Below are 25,454 nucleotides of genomic sequence, written 5' to 3'. Positions count from 1 at the left end.
GCCTTGTTTGTTTCTGTTTATCTACATTGTCTACCATTCCACCGGGCACCCCTGGGAAAGCTTGCCTCCATCCTCTTGGTAGCCTCTTAGCAAGTGCTGGAAGGCTGCTGTTAAGTACTTCCAAAGCTGTATGCTGAGCAAGCCTTTCCTGTTCCCTCAGCCACGCTTCACCATCCTGATGGCTGAGGAGTGCTGATCTCACCCCAGTTCAAGGTTTTTCTTGTTCTGGGCTCCCTAGTATTGAACGCAGCATTCTAAATGTGGTGTAGTGAATGCTGAGTGGAGAGGGATAATGACTCCTTCCTGTGTTCCTGTTCATACCACCCACAGTGCTTTTCAATGTAACAGACTTGTTTCTTCACTTATTTGTAGTATAAATTACATGAGCTGAAAGAAATAGATTACAGTATGTCATGCAGGTACACAGTATTATGGAAACCACACTGCATCTATTCATGCTTATACTTCCACCCAGTAAGATGATTTTCCTTACTGAATGAAGTAGATCGATCAGATTGAGAGAGGTATTACTTTATCTCACTAAACATTTCATCTTTGTAAAACTTCAGTTCCTTTTTTTGTTTATCTGGGAATAAGATTCAGGGATACGACAAAGACACTCAAACCAATGGAATTGCTTTGTGATGAGTTAAGATTCGTAAGCAGCGGCTACAGGTCCTTCCATGCAAATACAAGTCCTTCCAAAGCAAATAAAAAGCACTGAGAGGCTATCTCTGTTTGAAATCAGCAAACCAAAGTCTGTTGTTTTGCTTATAAATACAGACTACTCAACCAATTCCAGCAAGTTTGTTTCATTTTAAAGGAAAGAATGAATACAGCAAGCAGGAGTATTTGTCTACACCTCGTTCAACTTGACAAAGATATTGCCTGTGATTTTCTGCTCAAAGTTTAATTACTTTCTTTGGCTCAATTACCAGAACTCCGCTTACAGTGAAAGGTTCTTCAAAGTAATACAATTAATTTTAATGTTGAGTCACCAAAGATGTTGTTAGTTTTGGCTTACAGTACAACTTACTGATTCAGAACTTTATTTTAAATTGAATTTAAATTGGCTGTACAGAAGAACAAGAGCTAGCTTGTGTAGAAGGTAAAACATTTTATAAGCATTACTCTTCTTATTGTCATTTTTCTTTTCTGTTATGTTTTCTTATATTCTGGTTGCTGTGTGCATCATGACGAGAAGTTTTAGGTTTTGTTTGATCAAAGTGTTTGATTTAGACATCAAAACCCAGAAGTGTGTCACTGTAAAAAAAAAAAAAAAAAAAAAAAAAAAACCAACCTTGTATATATTTAAAAATATTTTTATATTTAAAAATAATTTGCCTCTTTTGGAAAAGTATCAAAATCTCAACAAGCAATGGCATTTGTGAAAATCATTGCTAATGAATGTATTGATAATGTGGGGGTGATGAGGATTTATAAGATTAAATATTCATACTCATTCTGCACTGTTACAGTGCTAACTTCTCACCATGTCATAATATTTCTGAGATCTTTAAATAAATATGCTTTGCTATGATGTGAACTGATAGGAATCTCTACTATTGAAATATAGCTATTTCTCAGATATTGAAATCAGTATAATTATCATCTTGGATTTTTCTAGTCAAATTCTTTCTAGCATGCACAAATACTGACCTTGATACTCACCTCTTTTACTTTAGATTTTCTCTTCAGTAAATAGTGAATACAAATTAAAAGAGAGAGTAAGAAAGAGAAATGGCATGTGTATATGGAACAGACAGCAATTTAGACTATTAAAAAAGTGTGTTTTAATATTTCAGCCAGCTGTGCCTAAAGCAAATTGTTTTCACAGAACATTCATTGAGGCCATCTCTGTTCATAGCAAAGAACATCACTTTAATTCTGAAATAATATTTCCGTAGTGTGTTCCAGAACAGTGGTCTGCGTTTTCAGTACAGTCAGTTTTCTCATCTAGAAATTACTGAGTTTGTTTTTATGCTGTATAGATACACCGAAGATTTCATTTCAGAAGTGCCAACCTGCTGAGATGTCAGCCTACACACTGCTAACTCGGGACTGGAAAAACTCGTTCTCATAGAGAGAGGGCTGCAGTGACCTCACCAGATGCCTGAAGTATAGAAACAGCTTTACCGATACCATTACTTCCCAGAGCCACTGGAGAATTTGTTACTTTTGCACAAGTTCTGCAGTGTTAGAACTACAGGACTTTAGGTTGTAAGCCACGAGAGCACCCAATTTTCTATGGATTAAAAAAAAAGAAAGGTTAGTGGGATATTTTAATATCACAGAAGAATCATCTTAGTCTTGAAAATGAAAAGATGGTTTTGACTACAGCTACCGAAGAAACTAACCTGAGGTTTGTGCATGAACTGGGATATTTGAGTACAAATACATGAAATATGAAACAGAGTTTAATAGCTGGTGAGAACAGAATCTTAAGGGCGAATTAAAAAAAAAAAAAAAAAAGGCAACTTCTTGGCCAAGTTAGCAAGCAGTGCTGCTGGCACCTCTCACCTTCAGGGAACTTCAGAGAGCAGCACCGGGGCCTTTGTGCAGCCCGTGTAGGAAACACCACGGATCCCAGGGGGACAACCGCTCCCTCACACCACCTTTCAGCGGCCCTCGAGCACCGCGCCCGGCCTGTACGTAGCGGGAACTACTGACGCCCGTCCTGCGGGCTGCCGAGCGGGGCCGGGTGCTCTCCGGCCGCTCCGCTCCCGTGCGTTTCACCGGCACGGCCCACGAGGAGCGGACGGAAGGCCCGGCGGCGGCTGAGGCGCTGCCCGCCCTCCGCCGCTGGGTGCCGCCGTCTGACAGCAGGCGCCGCGCTGCCGCGATCCCCCCAGCCCGCCGGGGGGCGCTGCCGCCGAGCCGTGCGGAGCCGAGAGGCTGCCGGGAGCCGCCATTTTCTCAACGCGCGGCGCCGGAGCGCTTCCCTCAGCGGGGGTCGGTGAGGAAGGTACGCGGCGCGGTGAGTTGTCAGGCTGCCGCGGCGCACACGGAGCAGTGGGCGGGCTCCCCGCGCGGGGTAGGGGCGCTCCTTTCCACCTCCGGCGCTGCTCGGGACCCACCCGCCCGACGTGCAGATGGTCGCGGGAGCGGCCGCCGCGCCGGGAGGCGTTGCCACGGGGACGGGCGCGTCTCCTTAGCCCGGAGCGGAGCTGCCGAGGGGAAAAATGGCTTTGTGATATCAGCTGAAGCACGCAGTCACGGACCGTCTACTGCCTGGGGTTGTGCTCTCACCTACAGCTATGCCTGGAGCGGTGCTTGAGTTGCCTTGTGGATGCGGTGCTTGAGTTGCCTTGTGGATGCGGTGCTTGAGTTGCCTTGTGGATGCGGTGCTTGAGTTGCCTTGTGGATGCGGTGCTTGAGTTGCCTTGTGGATGCGGTTCCTCCCACAGCACGCTCTTTTCTTCGCTTACACAAAAAGAAAAAATGTTTTGCTGATGGACGCTTGTCTGCGGCTCAGTAGTCATTTTGAACTTTGCCTCTTCTACTTTTTCTTCCTTTCTTTCTTCCGCATCTTGCTTTGAAGAATCTTCTTTCTGTTCTTTCAATAAAAATGCAGTTCTGTTCAGGTTTTCTCAAGTGAGATCCTTGTTCACTCCAGTCATGTTTTCTTCACTTGTAATTCAGGGCACTTCAGGCAGTTGTCTTTGGCATAATAGCTATATATTGATGCCGATCTATTTCTTTTTAATATTCAGTGTGGTTCTGCCTCTGTACTGTTGCCTACCTGGACCTCCTATCGTACTGCTGGGTTCCATATCCGTGGACGTAAGGGCTGGTTTTGGTCTTGATGATTGCAGTGCTTTTTAACTGTACTATCGGTGGGCATTTACTGAAAGCTACATTTGTTCTTGAAGCTACTTTCATATATTTTTACAGATCTGCTTTGTCTTGTCATTGCTGTTATCTCATGCTGTGATTTTAGTACTTCATGTAGCTAACTGGAAGGACTTTCTTAAATGAACAGCCAGAAACTCTGAGGCCTTATACTAGGCCAATTTGGAAGGAAAAGCAACCAACCAAAGGAAAAAAAAATGCCTTATTATCTAGACAAAATGTCAAATCCTTTCTTAAATAATAGCTTGATGCAGTTAAATTAGATGTATACTAACTTAATTACTCACTTTGTCTTTTGAAATAACTGCACAAGACAAACTCACTCTAAGAAAGCAAGTTTTCCTTCGGGGAGTTACTTGAATAAGTCTTTATTTGGATATATATATATTTTTCATTTTTTAAGTGCTTCCTTTTGCTGTCTTGTAGTTTTATTTAGCGCCCTTTAGAGAACACACAAGTACTTCTGTCCTTCGGAAGATGGACACCCACGCCATTGGCCAAGAAGGGCAAAGAAATGAGTTAATGATAGCCTTGTACTTCCTCTGACCTTGCTCCTTGGACCCAGCAGCAGGAGTGAAAGAACTCTGATGTGGGTGTGGTGGTTTTGTTTTTTTTTGTCTGCTGCAAGTGATATGAGACAGACTTGCTTTTGTTATCAGAACAGTTAGAAAATGTGTATTCCTATCAAGGCTTTTGAAATATGAAGGTGGATTTTGCTGCAGGCTTCTGTGCGCCCATGATAGCGATGGTGCACCTGTTTCTGTACTGCCAGGTTGGGTGAGACAGCCAAAGGGAGTTGAGGAGTTGCAGAACATCAGTGCATAACTTGATGAAGAACTCCCTGTGAAGGAAAATTTTTTTTTATTATTATTTTTTTTTTGCCTAAGGATGGGTGGAAAACAGATGAAACTAATGTCTGCTTTGGTTAATCTGCTGCTGACCTTGGTTGGTGACAAGGGTACTAATTTCTTAGGGAAAAGCCATTGTAAATACCCTTTGCATTCTTCTTATTTTCTGTCAGGAGTTAATGGGTGTAGTCTCCTGCAGCTTCTTATTTTTCATAGTAAGAGATCCACGAGAAGTTCTATTCAAAAGGCTCTGAACACAACTGTTGAAAGTCAGGCTCTAGAAATAGATTTCTGAACCTAAGGAGAAGAAAATAGCAGTTGTGCAGGAAGGCTGAAGGTACGTGAAAATGGAAGAAGGCGTGTTGCACAGCCTGGATTAGGTTGTCCTTCAGGACTAGGAATGCTAGTATTTTAATTGGTGATGCTTTGTAACTGCTCAGACTATGTCACAGAATGTTCTATTTTTTGCTTTTTCTATTCTTGGTTGGTTGTCAAGTGGATACGAGCAATAAGATGTTTGATCCTTCATATGTTGCTGTTGAGTAGGTGAAGAAGGGACAGAAGTTGATTTCACGAGGAGAGATTCTGCACATCTAGTTTTAGGAACGTTTCCTTTTTTAGAAATGGAAATTGTAATACTGTGTGCACAACTGAAAATTGTTACCAGAGAACCTGTGTGCTTTCTGTGTTAATTTTGGACTTGATGACTATCCAAAATCTTCTTTACTAGAGGGCAGGTTCTATTTTAAAGCTTGCTTAGTGGAATCTTGTTGGAATTGAGAAGCCATCCTCTGTGAACAGTGTCACTTATGCAATATAAAACATAAAATGAAGCTGCACATGTCTTGAAGTTCGCTGTCCTTCCCCTTCTGTGTCCTGAACAGTTTCTTATTAAACAGTAAGGCAAGCTGAGTGCTCTCAACAGGTGCAATTTTCATATTTCACTTCTGGTACTGCGTTAGAGTTAGTCCTCAAGTCATCCCAACTTGCTAACAAACTTCAAATTAAAGTACAGGGGATAATTTAAGAGATTCCAAGCTCACAGCTGTGTGTCTGCACACCAATTTGTGTGTGTATCATTTCAGCCCATCAAGGAATGACCAAGCATTGCTGCTAGTCATTCTGGGAAGTGCTGTGGTGCCGTACCCACGGGCTGCCGTTTGGCACAGATGATTTGGTGTGTGAGCAGCCCTGCTGGGCAGAGGTCATGGGCTCCCTGCACTGCCCTGCTGCTGCAGCTTCTTCCTTTATGGTCCCAAGGATTCAGCAGTTTTGCTGTGGCATTAATCATTTTATTGTAGCTGAGGTCCAGTCTTGTTATGTCCCCTTGAGGAGAGCTGATCTCTTGTTTAGTCTTCTCCCTCAGTTATAGGCATAAATGTTTTCTAGCTGAGCAGTAAAAGCATGTGATGCCAGAGGCTGGAGCACAGCTCAGACTTGAGAAGGGAGCTGTACCCAAGGTCACTGCAGGTTTTCCCAGGCAGTTTTTATCATTGCCCACTTAGTTAATACATTCCTATTGACTGGCTTTTTTTTTTTTTTTTTTTCCCTTCCCTAACCAAGCAGAGCAGTAACTCTGTATTCCTGCAGTGATACAATTTATAATCAGTGATGGATACTTTTTTTCCTTTTTTTTTTAACTCAGTTGCTTGGGAATCGACCCCAGTCGCTCCTAATTTTGGGTTTTAGGAGGGTTGGAACTGTACAACTTGCTTCTTTGCTTATTGAATTTGTTTTGTTGTAGCTCAGGTGTGTGTGTCTGCTCTGGTCAGAGCTGTTAGGGTAGGTGCTCTGTAAGGGACTGCAGCTTGTCTAATTCAACTTGGAGGCAACTAATGGTCATCCTATTAAATTACCTTAGCTTTAAAAGAAAACAAACCAGTCCCCTGAAGTACTGGTAGGCTTTCATGGATGAAAGTGTTTCAATTTGGAGTGTTGTATTAAGTACGGATTCTGAGCTCTTCACTATCAAAACCAATGGTTCTGCAAGCTCAGCCGCAATTTTCTTACGCAAACCTTGAAGTTAAATCGAATTCCCATTAATACAGAAGTGTATGAGCTAAAAGTTCTGAAGTTAAACCATGAAAACAATATGGAATGCAAATTTTGGATCCCTTAAATTATACTTCTTAAATATATATAGAATATAAAAATGAATAATCTTGTGAAAAATACATTTTTGCTTTCCCTTTATGTAATTCTTTTGTGGTGCTATGGAATTAGAAATATGTAAGAGGCCTTTTATAAGAGGGAGACCAGTAAAATATTTAAGAACATTCAGTTATTGGTAAGGAATATGGAAACAGCATGGGAAAAACTGATAGGCTGATTTTCCAAAATGTGCAAAAAAAAAAAAAATAAAAATCCACTTATGTTGAATTTGTTATTTCCATACAGTTCATCTGGAAAGAATACTTACAGAATCTCCTTAAGCTTAAATGGTGCAATTCCAAGAATCTGTAATTAAAAATGGTAGTTAAATTGCAGACAATTTTCTGTATGGCTACAAGAGCACAGTGCCTCTCTTGAACAATATTTTGTTATATTTCCATTTATGCTACATATAGCTTAATAACAGTCACCCTACTAGAACTGCTGGAGAAATTTGTCAAGATTGCTTTTTCCTGTTTGTGTGTTTTGTACTGGGGGGGGTTATGTGAAGGTAGGTGCTGTTGGAGTTCTCTGCCTTTGCCTTTAGACTCTTTCCACCTTGTTCTCAATATGCTTGAGGTTTGGATTTGGTGGGAAGTTTTTGACTTTTTTTTTTTTTCCATTCTCCTCTACCTTATTTTTAGATACTGTCATCTGTAGGCAATTCATTTCAGTGGCAGCAACTGTCAGATCTAAACTTCTGCTTTGGATAGGTTTTCTTGTGTCCAAATTGAAAAGGCCAACCTCTCTCTTGCACTTTACTGTGCATGAAGCACTTGCAAGGAGCTTCGTTCCTTCCTTTTCCCCAGTGGGAAGCTAAGCTAAATAGGGCTGGTCTGAAAACCCTAGATATCAGCTGATGCACTCAGATGAGATTTGGTGCCAAAGCAAAGGGTGTTGTGTACGTACCTTCCCTCTTCAAACAAGCAAACCTTTCCAAGCAAAATGGCTAGTTTTTTGGTTTTTTTAATCACAACTATATGTAGATATGAATGTGCTCAAATTTGTAAATACTTTTAAAGCCTCTTTCCTTATTCGTCTCTGTAAGTACAGCTCAGTGAGTAGCTCCTTCTTTGATCGAATTGCAGCTGAGCAGGCACAAAGTGACATATGCATGGTCTGTGGTATGTGTGATCAGCTGCTACGGCGTGTCCTGCTTGATATTTACTTGGTGCACTGCTCTCACATTTCAGAATTGGGTCGACAATAAACACTAACATTGCTCTCATAGCGAGCGTGTCAAGCAGTACGAGTTCTGTGTTGAGTGCATGCTGTGGCCAGGAACGCGAGGCTGTGCCACGATCCGTCTGGTTTGAAGGTTGCTACCATGCTTGGCCTTTGGAAAGACACAAGAATTAAAAATAACTCCTTATAATGTCAATCTGTTTTAGGGCTGAGGATGGAAATAATAATGTGTGATAACGTGCTTCAGAGAGAAAAGCAGATCGGTTGTTTTTCCTTTGAAGCATTCCAGTCCGAGGTAATGTGATGGTGTCATATTTGTGCATAAAATCATAGTTTGCACGAAACTTGAATTGGAAATGCCTGACTTGTAAAACTTAGGCATACAGTTCTGCATGTCAAATAAGGTTTTGTTGTGAACTTTGGTCTTTTTTTCCCCCCCATCTGAAGCTTAAAAAGTAGACTGTTTAAATGGGTACTTCAGCCTGAAAGTGGCAGATGCCTTGTGGCAAATAACCTTCAGGCGCCTAAAAATAGGATGGAACTTGGCTCAGCTTCTGGAAGTCTTTCAGGTTAAAATAGGCTTTGTTTACTCATTTCATATAGAAGGAGGTATTTAATAATATATGTCCTGGCTTTCTAAGTTTTTTCTAAACTTAGAAGACTAAGTTTAATCACAATAGAAGATCCAGAAATTTTAATTAAATCTATGTGGAAAGGGTTAAGTAAATCCTTTTCTAAACTCAGGCCTGCTGTTGGCATGTACCATGAAGTGTTACGTATGTGTGTGAGGTGGCTACATATTATTACTTTATGTTCCTCAGTCATAAACTGAATCTTTTTTTCTTCTGCAGTTAAATAATATTTTGGAGTTCTGTTGCTTTGCAAGATATTGCTTTTCGTCATTATCCCATCTGATATGTAGTCCTGTAATGTTACACAACAGAGCTGATGTTTCAGTTTAGTCTTCCATTCCTTCCCTCTCTGCCCAAGTGTTCCCTTCTCAGCTCCTCAGTGTCCTTACAGCACACAGCTTCCAGCAGACACCCAGAGGATCAGCAGAGGAAGTGGAATAAAAAATACAAAGTGATGTATGTGGTAGTTTGTCTCATGCTGTTACTTCTGCAAGGAGAGTCTGTCACAGTGTGCCACCCACGGGATATTTTGAGTTCTACAGCCTTTATTTTTAAAGGTGAGAAGTTATTTCAGGAGAGGAAGGAAAAGAGGCATGATTAAGCATGATATGCTTATAAACATTCTGGAAACAAAACTTTCCTAAAAGAAAAAGATTGTTTGTGACCAAAATCTTTAGAACAGAGGGGGCTGGGCAGTGGTTCAGTGAAAGACACCAGAGAAGCAGCAGGGCCTGGGCTGGCACGGCAGCAGAAGGATGACCTGCAGGGCAGCCCTGGCAAAGGGCACTGCAGACTTTGGGGCCCTACTCAGGATACGATATGAGTTCAAGTTGCTTTGACAAAGTACCTTATTTACAACATGAAAAATGATGACTTACTGTAAGCAGTGCATTCATTTATAAAGAAGTTCACCTAGTGCACATTAGTATTTATTCTTTCTTTACTATGAGAGTGGTGAGGTGCTGGAACAGCTGCCCAGAGAGGCTGTGGATGCCCCGTCCATCCCTGGAGGTGTTCAAGGCCAGGTTGGATGGGGCCCTGGGCAGCCTGGGCTGGTATGAAATGTGGAGGTTGGTGGCCCTGCATGTGGCAGGGGAGTTGGAGATTCATGATCCTTGAGGCCCCTTCCAACCCTGCCATTCTGTGATTTCTACACTTAAATAGTACTGTTGTGTCGAACTTTTTTTGTTCAGAGTTGAAAACTTTCAGTAATGAGTTGCAGTAATGCAATATGAACCCCTGTTAAAGTGATGCTTACACAGCACAGCTTACAGGTACATAACTTGCGGGATATGGAGGCATGATTATTCTCTCAACTGTTTTTTAACTTTGTATATCATGCTCATTGTTATAGTAAGCGGTCACCCTCTGACACATGAAACAAAAAGGTACAAACCAAGGGAGGTCTTTGTGTCTCCAGGAAATCCCTGAGGCCCATCAAAGTGGGGCCTTGCTCCGACTCCTCCCCTCCTGCCAAAGTTCAGAGGGCGGATAACAGAAGGGCTGAGTAGGTTGTCTGTGATTGCCTTGGCTGTTTTGTTTGCAGCGGATCAAAAAGGGATGTAGAGGCTCTGTTCTGGTTTGAAAGAGCATAGAGAACAGATTTACTGTGTAAAAACGCTCGTAGGATAGGAGTTGTGATTTTTGTCATTATTTGTGAACTTGTTTTTATGTAAGTACAAGTAAAAGCACACTGCTAGTCATACTTTGGAAGCATGCGCATTTGTTTTGTTTTGTTGGTTGTTTTTTTTTTTTTTGAGATACCTGCTGAAAAGGAACCTCCGAGCTTTAAAGGATGTGAAGTAGGCTTTGTTTGCCACCTTCTGGAAAGTCTTTCAGGTGTGCAGATAAGAAAAAGAGTATGCTGCTGAGGCTGTGTGAGTAATGCGAGCTATTGGACAAGTGAGGTATAGTAACGTTGATTCCAATTCCATAAGATCATTTGATCTCTTTATAGGAACAACCTCAGTGGATTTAAAAGCAAGGTTTTTAACAGGGAATAAATATGAAACCTTAAAATTGTATGTTAATAATTATTAAGGTTTTTTAAAAATGTATATTTACATACCTACAGCTTTCATGTTACTGCATGCAATTACTGAGTTTTGCCCTTTGAAAGTCAAAGCAAATGCACAATTCAGATTTCTCAGTCAGTCAATATAATTTATTTGCTATCTCTGAATTTGTTGAGCTAAAACCGTACTGCAATGTTATTTCAGATGTTATTATGTTGGTTACAAACTGACTTACAGAAGTAATTGAAGTTGGTTCTTCTTTACTATGAGAGTGGTGAGGTGCTGGAACAGCTGCCCAGAGAGGCTGTGGATGCCCCGTCCATCCCTGGAGGTGTTCAAGGCCAGGTTGGATGGGGCCCTGGGCAGCCTGGGCTGGTATGAAATGTGGAGGTTGGTGGCCCTGCATGTGGCAGGGGAGTTGGAGATTCATGATCCTTGAGGCCCCTTCCAACCCTGCCATTCTGTGATTCTGTAGTGCTCAAAACCAGCCTTGTGCCCACAGCTGTGCAGTAAACATGCCACTTCTGAAGTGGTTTCTCAGCCTGCCTGCTGGCTCCTTAGCTTTGTCATTGTGACCAAGTGTGCCACGACCTTCAAAGCATCATAATTTTCCCCTCCCCATTCTGAAATGTAAAAAAAGGTTTTGCTCTTCCTGTAGAGGTTGAATCTAGTATTGTTTAAGCAAAGAGAATAATTCAATAATTGTAATATCTGCACTGACCTTGCAGAAAATAAAATCAATATTGACACAGCTGTTGAAGGACTGAAGCTCAGAGCCAGCCAGAGCCCTACTGGTTTTTAGGTGATTTCAGTGTTACACTATTTGAAGTGTCTTCTTTCTTTTTTGTTTTTTTTTTTTTTTGTTTTTTCCTTCAAACTGTCTCAGAGAAATGCTTCTCATTGAGTGAACAGAGCTGTCACAAAGGGCTGGATTTGGGTGTGCACGTGCTTCTGTGGCACTGTGCTGAAAGCTTTGATGACAGTGCGGAGGGTGTCTGCCAAGTTGTGCATGGTACATGTAATACCTGATGTTTGCTTTATCTATCTTACGGGTATAAAACCCGATCCTAAATGCCACGAGCAGCAGAAGGCTGTAGTGGCCACCTGGGTGAGAGAGGCTGCTGTGTGCTGGCTCAAACTCATTCCAGACAGCTGAGGAGCTGCTATAAACACAGGGGAAGCCAGGTGCATCAAAGCTTTACTCTCAGGCACCACAATGTCATTCAGCTGAGGAACACAGCACCCTTTCTTGAACTTGGCACCCCGAGCTTGGATGTGCACTCCTGGGGAAAGGGCCCTCTGTGCCAAAAGGGCTATGAGTGCTTTTCATTAATGATTCCTACCCGTAACAAGTTAGGTAGGTGCTTACTTGAAGCGTTTTTGTCTCAAATGGAGGGAGCAAAACACAACAGTTTTGCAAGAGGAACTACTTAGGGGATATGAAGATTTCCTGTGAAAATTCCAGGGTTGGTTGCTAGTTTTGCTTTTAGACTTTCCTGAACGCTCTCAGTGCTCTGAAATCACTGTTGGCTTAGCAGCTCTAAAGGGAAATGTCCTTTGACCACTGAGTGTGACTTGGCATGCCCTGTATTATTTGCATGGTACAGCTAAAAAAGGAATCAACCTTCAGTTGGTTGGCTTATTGGAAAGGTTATTGCTAGGAATTTTGGGGGGATTTTTAAAAGAAATGCAGTACTGTTTTATCCAGACCGTGTGTCATTTTTTTGTTGTAGGGTAAAGAGAGGAGTTTTTCACTCATGTAGTTCTGTGGATGCAGCTACCAAAGCACTGCTTTTGTGAGGCACTAAAAATGTCAGTGTGTGCTCAGAGAGGAACCAAAACTGTAGCTTGTTTCCAGGCTGTGCTATAAGTCCTGTGCATGCTTAGGGGAATAAAAATAAGGATAGATGAAAGGTATCTGCTGGATTTGACATTGTTGATTGTAAAGCTAAGCGTGCATTTTCAGGATTAGCATTTGGCTTTGTAACATTACAGTTAAAATATGGGAAACTTCTGTGATTTATTTCTTTTTCCTAAGTATTTTGTGCACTTCGCCTTGTGTAGAGCGAGGCCGCGGCTCTTGAAGTCTGCATCTGCCTTTGAGCTGAAAAGGGTTGCTCTGTCTCGCTCTGTTCTGCTCAGCAGCTGGGCAGCACTTTGTGAATTGATGGGGGAACCACGTATGTAGGATTTACCACTTCCTTCAGCTAAAGATTGTTACAGACAAAAACAGCCAGATGAATCTCGTACCTGAGTCAGTCACTACAGTTGGAAGGCCATTTCGGAGTCCTCTCCAGAGGACTGGGATATGTTTCTGTTGAAGATTAAACTATTTGGCAGTGTATTCTAGGAGATAGTTCTAATTTGTAATGCTTACCTGTGCCTCATTTATTTATTTACTTATTTATTTTTCTGAGGAGTGTAGTTTTGTTCTGTGGAGTGTGGTGGTTACGGGTGGTTTGTTTCTGAAATCTTTGTCATCAATTCTTAAGGCCTATCCAGTTCCATAAATCAGGTCTTTAAGGGGGGAATATACTTTGTAACCTCAGAAAAATACTATTTTCTCTCTCATCCCTCCCCTGCTTGTTGATCTCACGTATCACTGCTTTGGTATCAGTGCATTCAAACAAGCCTCTTTCCTCCACCCTGCTTTTCCTTCTGTACAGTCCTGTCCGGCAGAGTTGACCAGTCGAGAAAGCACTCCAGTGTTTCTCTCAAAAGGAGTTACTGCATCCAGTCAAAATTTGACATGTTTTATTCCATTAGATTGTATATTTAATTCTATAACTCCATATTCTTGGCTCGGAAGCTTTCTGACAGCTTTTGTTTAATTCTTCCTTAATTTCATTATTCTTTCAGTATTCATTTGCTAAAAAATAAAGTATTCTCTTAAATAGATGAATGTGTAAATCTGTATGCTTCCCAGGCAAATTCTTGTTAGTCATGTTTTGTAATGTATTCCTGTAATGCTTCTTAATCTTCCTGCCATTTCTTACGCTTTATTTTTATTTTGGTTTGACTCTGGATGGTGAGGAGCAGGTGAGGTGAGAAGAGAACAGATGTTATTTTAATACATAAGATGCAGCCAGTTGAATGCCGTTCATTTCCGTGCTTGTGAGTGTGTGTCCTGAATCCTTGTGTCTGAAGATAACACAAATATGCTTTGTTTAGGGAATCTGAAGGAAGCACCCTACGAAGAGATGACGTGTAATGGCCCAGATAGCTCCGAACCTGGTGCCACTCCAGCCACTGATGGCAACCAGGAGTGGACCCAGGAACACGACCGACTAGGAACCTTTGTGGAGTTTCCCCCTGATTGTCCAGTTCCAGCATCAGCACTTGCTCGAGCTGGCTTTGTTTATACTGGAGAAGGTGATAAAGTCAAGTGCTTCAGTTGCCACGCGACTGTTGAAGGATGGCAGCCTGGGGATTCTGCAGTTGACAGACACAAAAACCTTTCCCCAGATTGCAGATTTATTTCTGAGTCTGCTTTTTTGGAAAATAATGTACATCCTCTTGTGCAGAGCCACCGGCATAGAACTGAAAATGGCTCCAACAGTTTAGCCCTCTCAACTGCTCTGGAGGACTTGTCTGATGTGGAGGCAGATTACCTGTTGAGAACCAGGCAGGTTGTGGACATGTCTGATACTCTGTATCCTAAAAACCCCGCTATGTGCAGTGAAGAAGCCAGGCTGAAGTCCTTTCACAACTGGCCTCCCTATGGCCTATTGACTCCAAAGGAATTAGCTAGTGCAGGACTCTACTATACAGGTGTTGGTGATCAGGTCGCGTGTTTTTGTTGTGGTGGGAAACTGAAAAACTGGGAGCCTGGTGATCGAGCTTGGTCTGAGCACAAGAGGCATTTCCCCAAATGCTTTTTTGTCCTGGGTCGGGACGTTGGAAATGTTTCAAGTGAATCTATTTGTGCTGAGCTTGGGAGAAGCTGTCTAAACAACGAGCAGCATCCAAGGAATCCATCCATGGTAGAATATGAAAGGAGGATACAAACATTTCTCACTTGGATATACCCTGTTAACAAGGAACATCTTGCTGAAGCAGGGTTCTACAGCACAGGTAAGACAGACCTCCAAATGACAAATATATCTTACAAATAAATGTTGTGCAGATATGTTTTATTATGAAAAATATAAGCATTTTCCTATTCTAATGTAGAATTTTGCCAGGTTTTTAGTTGAATTGAAATTTATTCTGCTTTCCTCTGCAAACTACTTCTTGCATTTCTCTTGCAAGATTACATCCATCCTATCAGGTATTTTTATTAGCATAATACAAAATTATCATGTATGTGTGTGTGTATATATATATATGTATGTATGTATGTATATGTATATATGTATATGTATACATACACACATATATATACATATATATATATATACTTTGTTTTTTAAACTATTATTTTCAATAATTGCCATTGTGGAAGACATGTTAGGAGGGTTTTAGCAAATAAGGAAAACTCATTTTGATACTCTGCTGCTAAAAATACATATATATATATATATGTATTTCCTTATTATATATATATATATGTTTTCCTTATTTGCTAAAACCCTCCTAACATATCTTCCACAATGGCAATTATTGAAAATAATAGTTTAAAAAACAAAGTGCCATTCTCCAGATAACCACCTCAGGTCTAAAGAGCAAGTGTGTAGCTGTGAAGCTTCTCAAGAAGACAGCACAGGTTATATGCTATTTTAATTATGTTTATATAATTTATATATATATATATATATATATATATATATATATATATATATAATTATATATATAATTATTATTTAATTGTTTAATAATGTGTTTACATTATCAAGGCATCCAGACAACCAAAAAAAAGCAAGTGTCATTATTACCTACTGTAAAAGCTTTATGAAGACAAGGACTCTACTGGAAGAGATTGGACTCTTAGAAATACAGCATATCATTTAGTTAAGGCTCTTGCATCTTTGTGCATTGCTTTTTTCAATCTGGAGAAGGCAAATAATTCCTTATTCAATGCATGGTGCAGATAAAGCTCTTTGAAATTCTTTACTGAGAGATGCCTTGTGAAGTTATGCTATTATTAGGTCACAAAGAAAAGGAGATTATCCAGGATAATGTCTTGCTCTCATCTTAATTGGCTTCTCCCTTAGTAGCTCCCAGAAGAGCTCTTTAATCTGATACCACTTGTTTTACTCATGGCCATAAATAAAACTCTTGATATATTCTTACATAAGTGGAACACAGGCAATATTTGTACTCAGTAGAATTGCTTTATTAGTTCCATCTTGGATTCCTAACAGTAAATAATTTAGCTTGGCCAAAAGAGATCTGTACTGTGGAGGTGAACTAAAAAGGCAGTTTATCAGACCAAATGGCTTTTAAAGTGGCTTCTGCATTTCTGGTAAGCTGAGGAGGAGTTAGTTTTGGTGGAAAGAAAAACAAAAGTAGCCCAACCTCCTCTCATTTCAATCAGCATAAGTCTGAACAGTTCCTGGTGCAGTCTTTGATGGCAGCAGGCACAGTGCTAGTGCTGAAGAATGCTGTTTCTTCAGAAATTGCCATCAGTTATGCTGCTGTATAGAACCCATTAATTTTAATGGTGAAATGGAGGAGCAAAGAACAGCCTCTAGAATTAAATTCCTGTTAGTGATTTCCATTCTTGCTTAACTGTTACTTAAATAGAAAGCAGAACTCTGTTCATGAGGACAGATAAAGTTGAGTCAATTACTTTCCAAATAAATTTTTTGTGGTAGTCACTTGTTTATCAGTGGAATGTGCTATCTGATAATAGACTCTTCTTAGCATTTGCTTTTTATCTGTTTAATTGCTTGCTAAATTAGAATTATGAAATATTATATGTGACTTTATTTAATGTGACTTTAAGGTCAATTTTTGTCCTGAATATTTGTTTCAGATCATATTTATTGTACTCTTTAAAACGGAGTCTTTCCCAATTACAATTTCTAGTAAGTAATGTAAATGTTTGTTTTCTGTAGTAATGTTTTAGCTGAGAACTCACTGTCACACCTACTAAAAGTGTGTAACCTGGGTGTTTCCTAAGGTAATGGCGATCACGTTGTGTGCTTCCACTGCGGTGGAGGATTGCAAGAGTGGAAGGAAAATGAAGACCCGTGGGATCAACACGCCAAGTGGTTTCCTGGGTAAGGTATTCTTTGTGTCTGCACATCACAGAAGCATGGAGTCCTTAGAGTTGGAAGGGGCCTTTAAGGGTCATCTAGGCTAACTCCCCTGCAATGAACAGGGATGTGCACATCTGAGTCATCTTCCTAGTATTTTGTTTTTATGACAGAGCCTACCAATAAGGATTTTAGAGGGCTGACTGTGACTTTGATGTTGTTACTATTTATGACAGTGGAGTTTTTTTTGGTTTGCACATCCACATCGGTGTCAGTGTTTCAGAGTCTCACAATATACTACATAGATGATTCCAAAAGTCATGTCTCATTTATTTACAGGGAAACTACAACAGATGCAAAAAGCACAATTGCACTGTCTGATAGAGCACATTCTCAGCTACAAAACATTTTTCAGCATAGCCACCACCATTAGGTGTGCATTTTCACCAGCAGTGAACAAAGGTCTGTATGCCTTGCTTGTATAAATAAATAAAATCTGCCCCAGCTACTGCCCAGTAGCTTGGACTGGTTGGAAAGTAAAGAAAGAAAACACAAGGCATTTGCATTACCAGTGGCTGCTTTTCTGTGATTACAAACTACTAAAAGAGCCAGTGTTTTGACATGGTGTTAGTTATTCATTATTCACTGGAATTTTTTCCTTTTATAAACCTGTAACATAAGGTGGCATGGCCAACGGGTGTTTAGCTTTCTGTTTCACCAAAACTGCAACACAAAAGTACTGCTGAAGCAATGAAGAACTTTTTAGAAACACTTAGGTGATATTACTGATGCTGAGATTTGGGAAGCAAGCATTCTATATGATGTAGGAATTGTATCAAACCTTTATGAAGTTACATTATCAACTTCTGTTTGCTGCTTATGTAGTTATATGATAACTAAATATTTTTGTTTATAGGTGCAAGTTCTTGAGAGAGGAAAAGGGACTAGAATTTATAAATAATGTTCACTTAAGAGATGGATGTAGGGATTCAACAGTAAGTGTCTTACTTATTAATAAAATATCATTTTACTAAAGTAGAAAACAATCTCAACATAATTTTCATATGAAATCAATCTTCTGATCATCTGCATGACTTTTAGTCTTCCTGCTGTTTCTTTTCTTGGCAGAAAGTAAAAAACATGGAAGCATGTTTTGATTCTGCTATTTGAGCTTCATAGATTATACCGTTGTCCCCACTTAGGTAATGAATGCCAGGTTGGGTGGCTTATAGATGTTTTATATTCTGTACTGAAATGCCAATCCTTGTAGGCTGGGAACCAAGAACCATGTACATCTTATTGCAGCAAAAAAGTGTTGAAGTGAAAGCTTAAAGAAATGTGAATGCCATAACAAAGTATGGAGCCCTTTGCCAATGTTCAGAGCAGGACAAATCCGCTCAAACTATAGTAGTTTTACTCAATAAAATAACTGAGATCAAATAGCTATTTTGTGTCTTGTAACTGTAAAGGTTTCCTTGTACTCATTCCAGAATTGTAATTTTGTCATCTTTTTATTTATTTTTTAGATGGAAGCTGCTGAAGTTACAATACTTCCTAAAGGTATCTATTAAAAACAATAATAATAATAAAAGCAAATTGTTAATTTCTAAGTTAACTCTATTATATTTTTCAAAAACAGCAAGCAAATTGTTGGATGATATTCTTCTACTGCTTGGTTCCTTCTAAACAACTGCACAGTGAATTTTGTTTCTCATGGGATATCTCTAATCATCAATGGATAAATATTGTGAGGGAGATTTGTGAACTGTGAAAACAGCTGCATTGAATTAGTAGTGGTACAGGACAAACACTGCAGGATACTGAAACGAAATGATTGTTGCTGCTTTTCATGAGGTGGGAAGAGTTAAACTGCAAAATGATAAGGAAGCTGAGAAAGCTTAACTTATGTGCAGGAATGTCTTCTGCTGGAATAATGTTTCTAATGAATATGGAAAAGACAAGATGCTTAAAGGAACAATAGGCAGGCAGTCGTGCTGCAGCATGGCGTGGAATGAAAGCTCTTGCTAATAAGAGTGCTTGCACAAGACCTATTTTTAAAACTTTTCATATATTGCTTGTTTGTGAGAGGAAATAGTTTAAAAATTTTGCTCTTTGATCAGTAATGTGAGGTAAGGAAGAAATTAGTTGTTCATGTTAGTAGGAAAGTTGGACATAGGACACACTGCTGGAAAACCTTTTCAAACAATTACGTTGAAAAAGAGAGAGGAGGAAGTCCCACAGACTGAAGAGCAGTTGTCCTAAATGAGTGCTGTGTGTTACCCTGGAAAGACTTCAGAAATTCTGAAATGATTGTGCTTGTGTTTTGGTTTCATAAGTTCATGTTATCAGGCGGATGGTTTTTTTGAACTGAATTACAACTAAATGTGAAGTTAGCAAATACTTTTGTGTTTACTGTTCCTTGGGATTTCTGATGATTTCAGTCAATGCTCAGTTTTGGAATTTGTGATGTTAATTACGTAGGATGTGATTCAAGGAATTATGTTGAAAAATGTTGAAGTAGTTGATTTGAATAGCAAATCTAGGAGGATTTCCATACTATAAGTAGATGAAGAGGGACTGGGAAAGCAAGGATCGAAGCGCTCTCGAGTTTTCCAATGCAGTACTTAAAAGTAGCAGAACTGTCAAATCAGAAATGTAGTTCTTTTTGCTAAAGATCTGCAAAGGAGTTTTAACTATAATGAATACTGTCACATATTCAGTCTCATCTCTGTTAAATTGTGGTGGTTTTTTTTTCGTTCTATTGTTTTAGATGACCTCTTACAGAATCAGTTGGTACAGAATGCCATTCACATGGGTTTCAGTTTGTCTGAGATTAGGAGCATTATGGAAAAGAAGTTGCACATGTCTGGAGAAAGCTATACATCTGTTGAGGATCTGGTAGCAGACTTAATAAGTGCTCAGAAAGAAAATGTAAAGGGAGAACCACCAAAAGAAAGCCCACTTGAGCAAGGTGAACTTAGTAAACTGTAAAACCTTTGTGTGTTCTTTCATAATAACTTGTTTGTCTGTGAAATATATCCTATCATTATCTATTCATTCTGCCCTCTGACTCAAGTCTTGCTTAATATGAAGTTACAAACTCTATATATTATTTTGGGGCATCAAAGAAGTTGAACAAGGGGGGGGGTGTTAAAAATACTTGAGGTTATTATGAGGTAAATGTCATGTACAAAATAAACTTAGTATTAATACCACAAAATAGTATAATATTGAAATAATAGTCCAATGCCCTCTGAGGTTAACTAAAAAGTCAACATTACTGTGACAATGACAAGGATAATTGTAGATGTGGGGACTGTGGTGAAATAAACACAATTTATTGTCAAAGATTCAATGTACAAAAAATTAAATACTTCACTGCTAAAGTGTTTCAAGTGTAAAATTGGTGCCAGTACTAAGAGCACTGAATAGAAGCATTCTCCTTCTTGGCCAATAAGGAAATGTACTTCTGGACAACGTTCCTTTTTAATTATGCTTGGGCAGCTATGCTTGGGCATGCAAGCCACGCTCAGAAAAGCCATTGTGGTATACTCTGCAGATTGACCAGAAGCAAGTTGTCTGAATCCAGAGCTTATTTGTAGTTTAAAGACAACCATATGGATGAATTCATAGGGAGAGAAAAGCCCATCTGGTTGGCATGATAGGCAGAGATCTCACTGGCCCATTCCTTTTAATAACATTTTTCATGGATGTTATGCAGAGAAAGAACTTGCAATGAAGATGGGCATTATTTTTGTGACTGACTGCGGGGAACTTTCCCCATGCTGTAGAAGGCTTCTGTAGTGTGTATTTTGAAATGAGGCTTACTAGAAATTACAGAGCTAATCTACAGTGCAAAACAAATTATTTCTGTATGACAGCTTTTTAAGCTTTTGAAGTGTAGGCACTTTAATAAACAGAAGCAGAGGGGGAAGTGATGGTATCCTCATTCTTTAACCTGAGGAAACTTGCTGAGGAAAAGAAAACCCAAATTACTTAACCAGGATTGATGAACCTTTCCTCCACCTTCTGTGTAAGGTTTGAGAAAGCTGTCACTGGGAAGTCTCTGAAAAAAATGGCCCCTGATTACAATATGCATGTCCTACATTCCACAGATATTTCAAGATCTTACCAATCTGGATAGCTGAATTCCCTGCGCTGGTTTGGGAGGTGGGGAAAAAACAGTTGAGGATTTCATTTTAGTTTGGCTTCTCATCTTGTGTGGGGTTTTTTGTTTTGTTTTCTTTTCTTTTTAAATGGCATGGAAAGAAAATCCTTCCTCTTTCTGTGGAGAGGGAAAAAATGAGATGAGGCACTATGAAAGCACGCTAACTACTTTCTGTGTGTTTATTTTTCTTAGATCTCAGTATTGAAGAGAAGTTAAGACGCTTACAAGAAGAAAAGCTCTGTAAAATCTGTATGGCTAAAGACATATCAGTAGTCCTCATTCCCTGTGGTCACCTGGTTGCTTGTAAGGAATGTGCTGAAGCAGTTAATAAATGTCCTCTGTGTTGTACAAATATTATCAAAAGACAGAAAATTTTTATGTATTAATGGAATGTACAGTACTGTGGATGTAAGTGCTCCCTGCTTTATTTCTTTAAACATGTGTAATGTGACAACAGAAGGTTGGGTGTTCCCCAGTCTAGCACACACTTATGGTGCATCTCACTTTGGAGATAATGTAAACAGTAAAGCTTTAATCAACACCCTGAAAAAGGAGTTGACTGTCAGAAGCTGCTAGATTTTTGTTTAGAGCACTGCCTCCTTAGTGCTCTCCTTGCTTTTTGTGCTTTTACTTTGAAGTTGTGATTTAAAATAACCGTTATTGTATTTTCAGATCTGTTTGTGTTCACTCTTGTACTAATCTTCTGTGAATACAGGAGTTAAATACACGGACAGTCTTTCAGGAAATGGTGTAGGAAACTGGGTGTTTTGACTGAGTAGCACTGATGCTGTGTTTTTTTCCCCCACCAACAAGTTTGAGAAATCAGACAGTATATAAATAGCAGAAAAAAATCTACTTTTTATAGACTGTGTTTCTACTAATTACCATTTGCTCCGCTCATTTATCAAAAATAGACCTGCTTAATTTTCTCTTCTAGTGGGACCAAGGGTAACAGCCTCATCAGAGGAAATAAATTTAGGGTAATTTTTATGTTGTTATTTTGAATATTCAGATGTCCGAATAGATCTTCTGGGGTTAAAATTCTTCCTGATTCATTGGATGCTACATTAAGGACCTCATTTTATGCATCTTATCCCCTACTAATCTAGCGTTTCTAGTTTGAAAAACATCAGCTAAAATATCTTTTTCTTTTATTCTTGTAACTTGCCAATCTGAAGAGCAAAATAACATCAGTAGGAGCAGCTTTGCTATAGGTTCTGTCTTCTAGCTACGATTGTCTGTGTGATATTGTGTAGGTCAGTAATTAGATGCCTTTACTGGCACTGAAGGATGTCGTCTATCTATCTTGTCATTCTTGTTTACACTTGTAAGCCTCTGTAACTGGTCTCAAATAATAATTAACAGGCTAAACAAACATGAGCAACACAGGAACTAGCTCTGAATGGTGTTGGTTTTCTTCTCTTTTCTTCTTAGATTGACAGGTTAGCAACACCCTTGAAATTAATGGACCCTTTTAAAACTGCTCTAAGCTTTAAAAATACCATAACTGCCTCTGGATATCTGTGACTAACGAAAGATGGAAATGGTAACTGATGTTGATCACGAAGTTAATCAGAACACTCATTCTTAACTTCATTTCATGTGCCACCTACAGACATAAAATGCAGACAATCCTAGGATGTAATCACCTGGCTGTATTTAAGTTTTTCTGCTGTCGAACTACACGTATCTAAATATTCTTAAAATTTTTCTTAATTCAGTTTTTCTACATCAAATCCAGTACTGAAAGGCAAGTATATAACTTCTGGTAGCTTCACTTCATAGACCTGGTTTGGCAAAGTCTAAGCAATGCAGAGCTTTATTTATGTCATCGTTCCTTTGTCTCACTGTGGAGAGACTCTGTATAGCTGAAGTTTATGCAAATAGAGTTGTTTAAAAAATCAGGCCCTCTATAAAACTTGTACATGCTCATTTTTGAAATTCTGACTCTTATTCGGATGTGTATCAGCTCAGGTTCTAGCATCTCAAAAACGCCGTGTGATTGAAAATGTTAGCTCTGTGGCTTCGGTTGTGACATGATTCAGAGAGTGTGTAAAGCTGCTGCTGAAAGATGTTAGATTGTTACTGCTACTTGGCCAGTTTTTCTGTTGTGATCAATAGTTCCTGTATCCCTGTTCACTATTTCTGTTGTTGCTGTATAAATAGGCCTCAGAAAACCGGTTTTAGCCTTCTGCTTTTCTCAGCTTGTATACAAATGTCATTCCTTACAAGTGAACTCGACAGAAACGAAGGATATTCTGCATACCTCGTGCCCTTCATTATCTATTTTAAAACTTCTATCTTATTTTAAAACTTCCCCCATACCTATGAGACATTCAATGTTCGTTTGCCTCACCTTTCTAACGTTTAGCATCATCCTCACTTAAAACACTAGCAGAAAAAATAGCTGACTTATAGTAACACTAATTATGTGACTTCCTATTTATGTGGGCATACTAATTTGTTTCTGTTTATACAGAAATTTTATCTTGGGTCCTACACACTGAGTAATATATTTGATTAATGATACTTTATAAAGAATATATAGTTTTTCACATGATGAAGGTTTTAAATGCAATATACAGAAATGTAATGTCTCTATTTTTTGTTAGATATTTGCTATGATTATGTGAGATTTCACAGAACTGACACATTGTTCCAGTGCAATTTTGTGTCTATTTAAATAAAGTGCAATCCAGTTGTTCTCGGAGTGGTGTGTTTGATTCTTACATGCAAAAGAAATAAAAGAAGGTTGGATTCTCTTGCTTTTTTCTTTTGTAACTCTACTGTTCCTAATTTAACACGAGTGTTAGTAAGGATGGGAAGTATGTTTTAGGTTGAAAGGAAATAATATTTGATTTGCATGTGTTAAAATCTGTTGCTTTTTTTTTTTTTAATATACATTTAGCTACTTTTTGTAATAAATTGGAATTTGGTTCCGAGGAATTGAGTAGAAACTTCATAAAGAACTCAGCACTAGGATTTATGTTCCTCTTCTGGGAAAAAATAAATATATCATTCTGGTAAGAAAGGTTTTGCTTTTGCTTTTTTTTTTTCCCCCTGTCATTTGGAAGAGTTTGGTGTTTGAGAACTCATGCATACAGGGCTTTTTCAGGATTGCTGCGGGTTGGCCGTTCTGGCAGCCTTTCTCTAGCTCCCATTTTCACTTACAGGGAGGGCCTGCGTTAACTTTCAAGGGAAACTAAAGTGTTGGCACAGGAGCTAATATATCTCACCTGAAATAGCATTTTAGTTATTGGTGCAAAGCAGGCTATGCTGCCTTGCTTAAGCAGATGGTTTGTTACCTAACCTTGATCTAAGTCACGTGAGAGACTGAATGAGCTGGATCTAGCTTACAGCCTGCAACTTTTGCCATGTGGACTAGACAAAAGTATTTGGGAAGAGGCTGACCAAATTCTGTTTAGAACTGTTACAAAACTAAATCCTAGCAGGGGGGTGATTTGGGGTGTAAATCTACTATGTAAACTCCTCAAGAGAAAATAATAGAAGTAGGTGACAAACAATACCTTCAAAACTGAAAGAAAAAAACATTATCCAGTTTCTATGCAAATTAATACAAAGTGCTTCACTTTAAAGCTTCTTCATGCTTCTAAAAGGTATACTGTATATCTGGGATTTTTAAAAATCAGATATGAAAGAGCACCGTAGTGCTGCACTGAATTTGAATTATTTGGGAACATGAAAAGGTTAAGAGCCTGCTAGCCAAGATGACAAAACTGCTCTGTAGGTTTAAGGGTTGTTTCGTTACAATCAGAGTCCTATTCAGACTAAATGCAAGAAAATAATTAGCATAGTCATCAAATTTTGACAGCTTGAATTGGGAAGATTTCCTTTAATTGCTTTGATTTTCAGTATCTTAAAGGAGCAGACGCTGATACTGAGCTGAGTATTTAAAGAGAGAGAAATGAAGGATGTAAATAAATGGAACAGAACCACAGGGCCTTTGGAAGGAAAGCTGGTAGCAAGACAGAGATGCCTGGAAGTTGGTTTCTTTAGCAGCTGTGTGGAATTAAGAGCTGTGGAGGAAAGTCAGGTACCAATATTTGGTCGCTTTCTTTTACTGGTTACTACATAGAGTCTTATTTCCATTTTGCTGACAACAGTAGAGCTATTTGCTGCTCTAGCTATGTGGGAGATTTACAAGAGTTTTTAATATATTCTGGAATGTTTTATTTAAAAAAAAAAACCATGGAAATTGCAACCTCATTTAAGAATACCAGAACAAAATAAGGAAAAAAAATAAAGTTTTTGTTATACCTTTAGCAGCTTCTCAGTGCCTTGAAATATGGAGCCCAAAATACATCCTGATTTATCCTACAGATTGCTGTAGCTGGTATCTGCACAGATGCACAGATGCTTAGCCTCCATAATTTTTTTTTTTTAATTTGTTTTGGGTTTAATCCACAGCCCATAGCATAACAATAATGTCATTGATTGCTGAG

General features: G+C 39.2%; 1 protein-coding gene across 5 annotated transcripts; it reads left to right on the top strand.

Annotated features, from left to right (window-relative positions):
* Positions 1 to 1,787: 1,787 nt before the first annotated feature.
* Positions 1,788 to 23,701, top strand: XIAP (X-linked inhibitor of apoptosis). 5 transcript variants are annotated; one of them, XM_085230894.1, is made up of 7 exons: positions 1,788 to 2,965; positions 13,855 to 14,757; positions 16,748 to 16,847; positions 17,740 to 17,818; positions 18,350 to 18,383; positions 19,594 to 19,794; positions 21,184 to 23,701. In XM_085230894.1, exons 2-7 carry the CDS (start codon positions 13,884 to 13,886, stop codon positions 21,375 to 21,377), a joined length of 1,482 nt encoding a protein of 493 aa, XP_085087020.1. In that variant the 5' UTR covers positions 1,788 to 2,965; positions 13,855 to 13,883; the 3' UTR covers positions 21,378 to 23,701. The 5 variants fall into 5 exon arrangements, with proteins under 5 accessions (XP_085087020.1, XP_085087019.1, XP_010713704.1 ...); XM_085230893.1 differs by having other exon boundaries at positions 1,788 to 2,977; XM_010715402.4 differs by lacking the exon at positions 1,788 to 2,965 and adding an exon at positions 3,093 to 3,236.
* Positions 23,702 to 25,454: the final 1,753 nt, after the last annotated feature.

The sequence above is a fragment of the Meleagris gallopavo genome, chromosome 9 (genome assembly GCF_905368555.1).
Source record: "Meleagris gallopavo chromosome 9, MGAL_WU_HG_1.1, whole genome shotgun sequence".
In the NCBI taxonomy this organism is placed as follows: Eukaryota; Metazoa; Chordata; class Aves; order Galliformes; family Phasianidae; genus Meleagris; species Meleagris gallopavo.
Note: the sequence above shows the minus strand (reverse complement) of the source record. Positions and strands in the feature narration are given on the sequence as shown.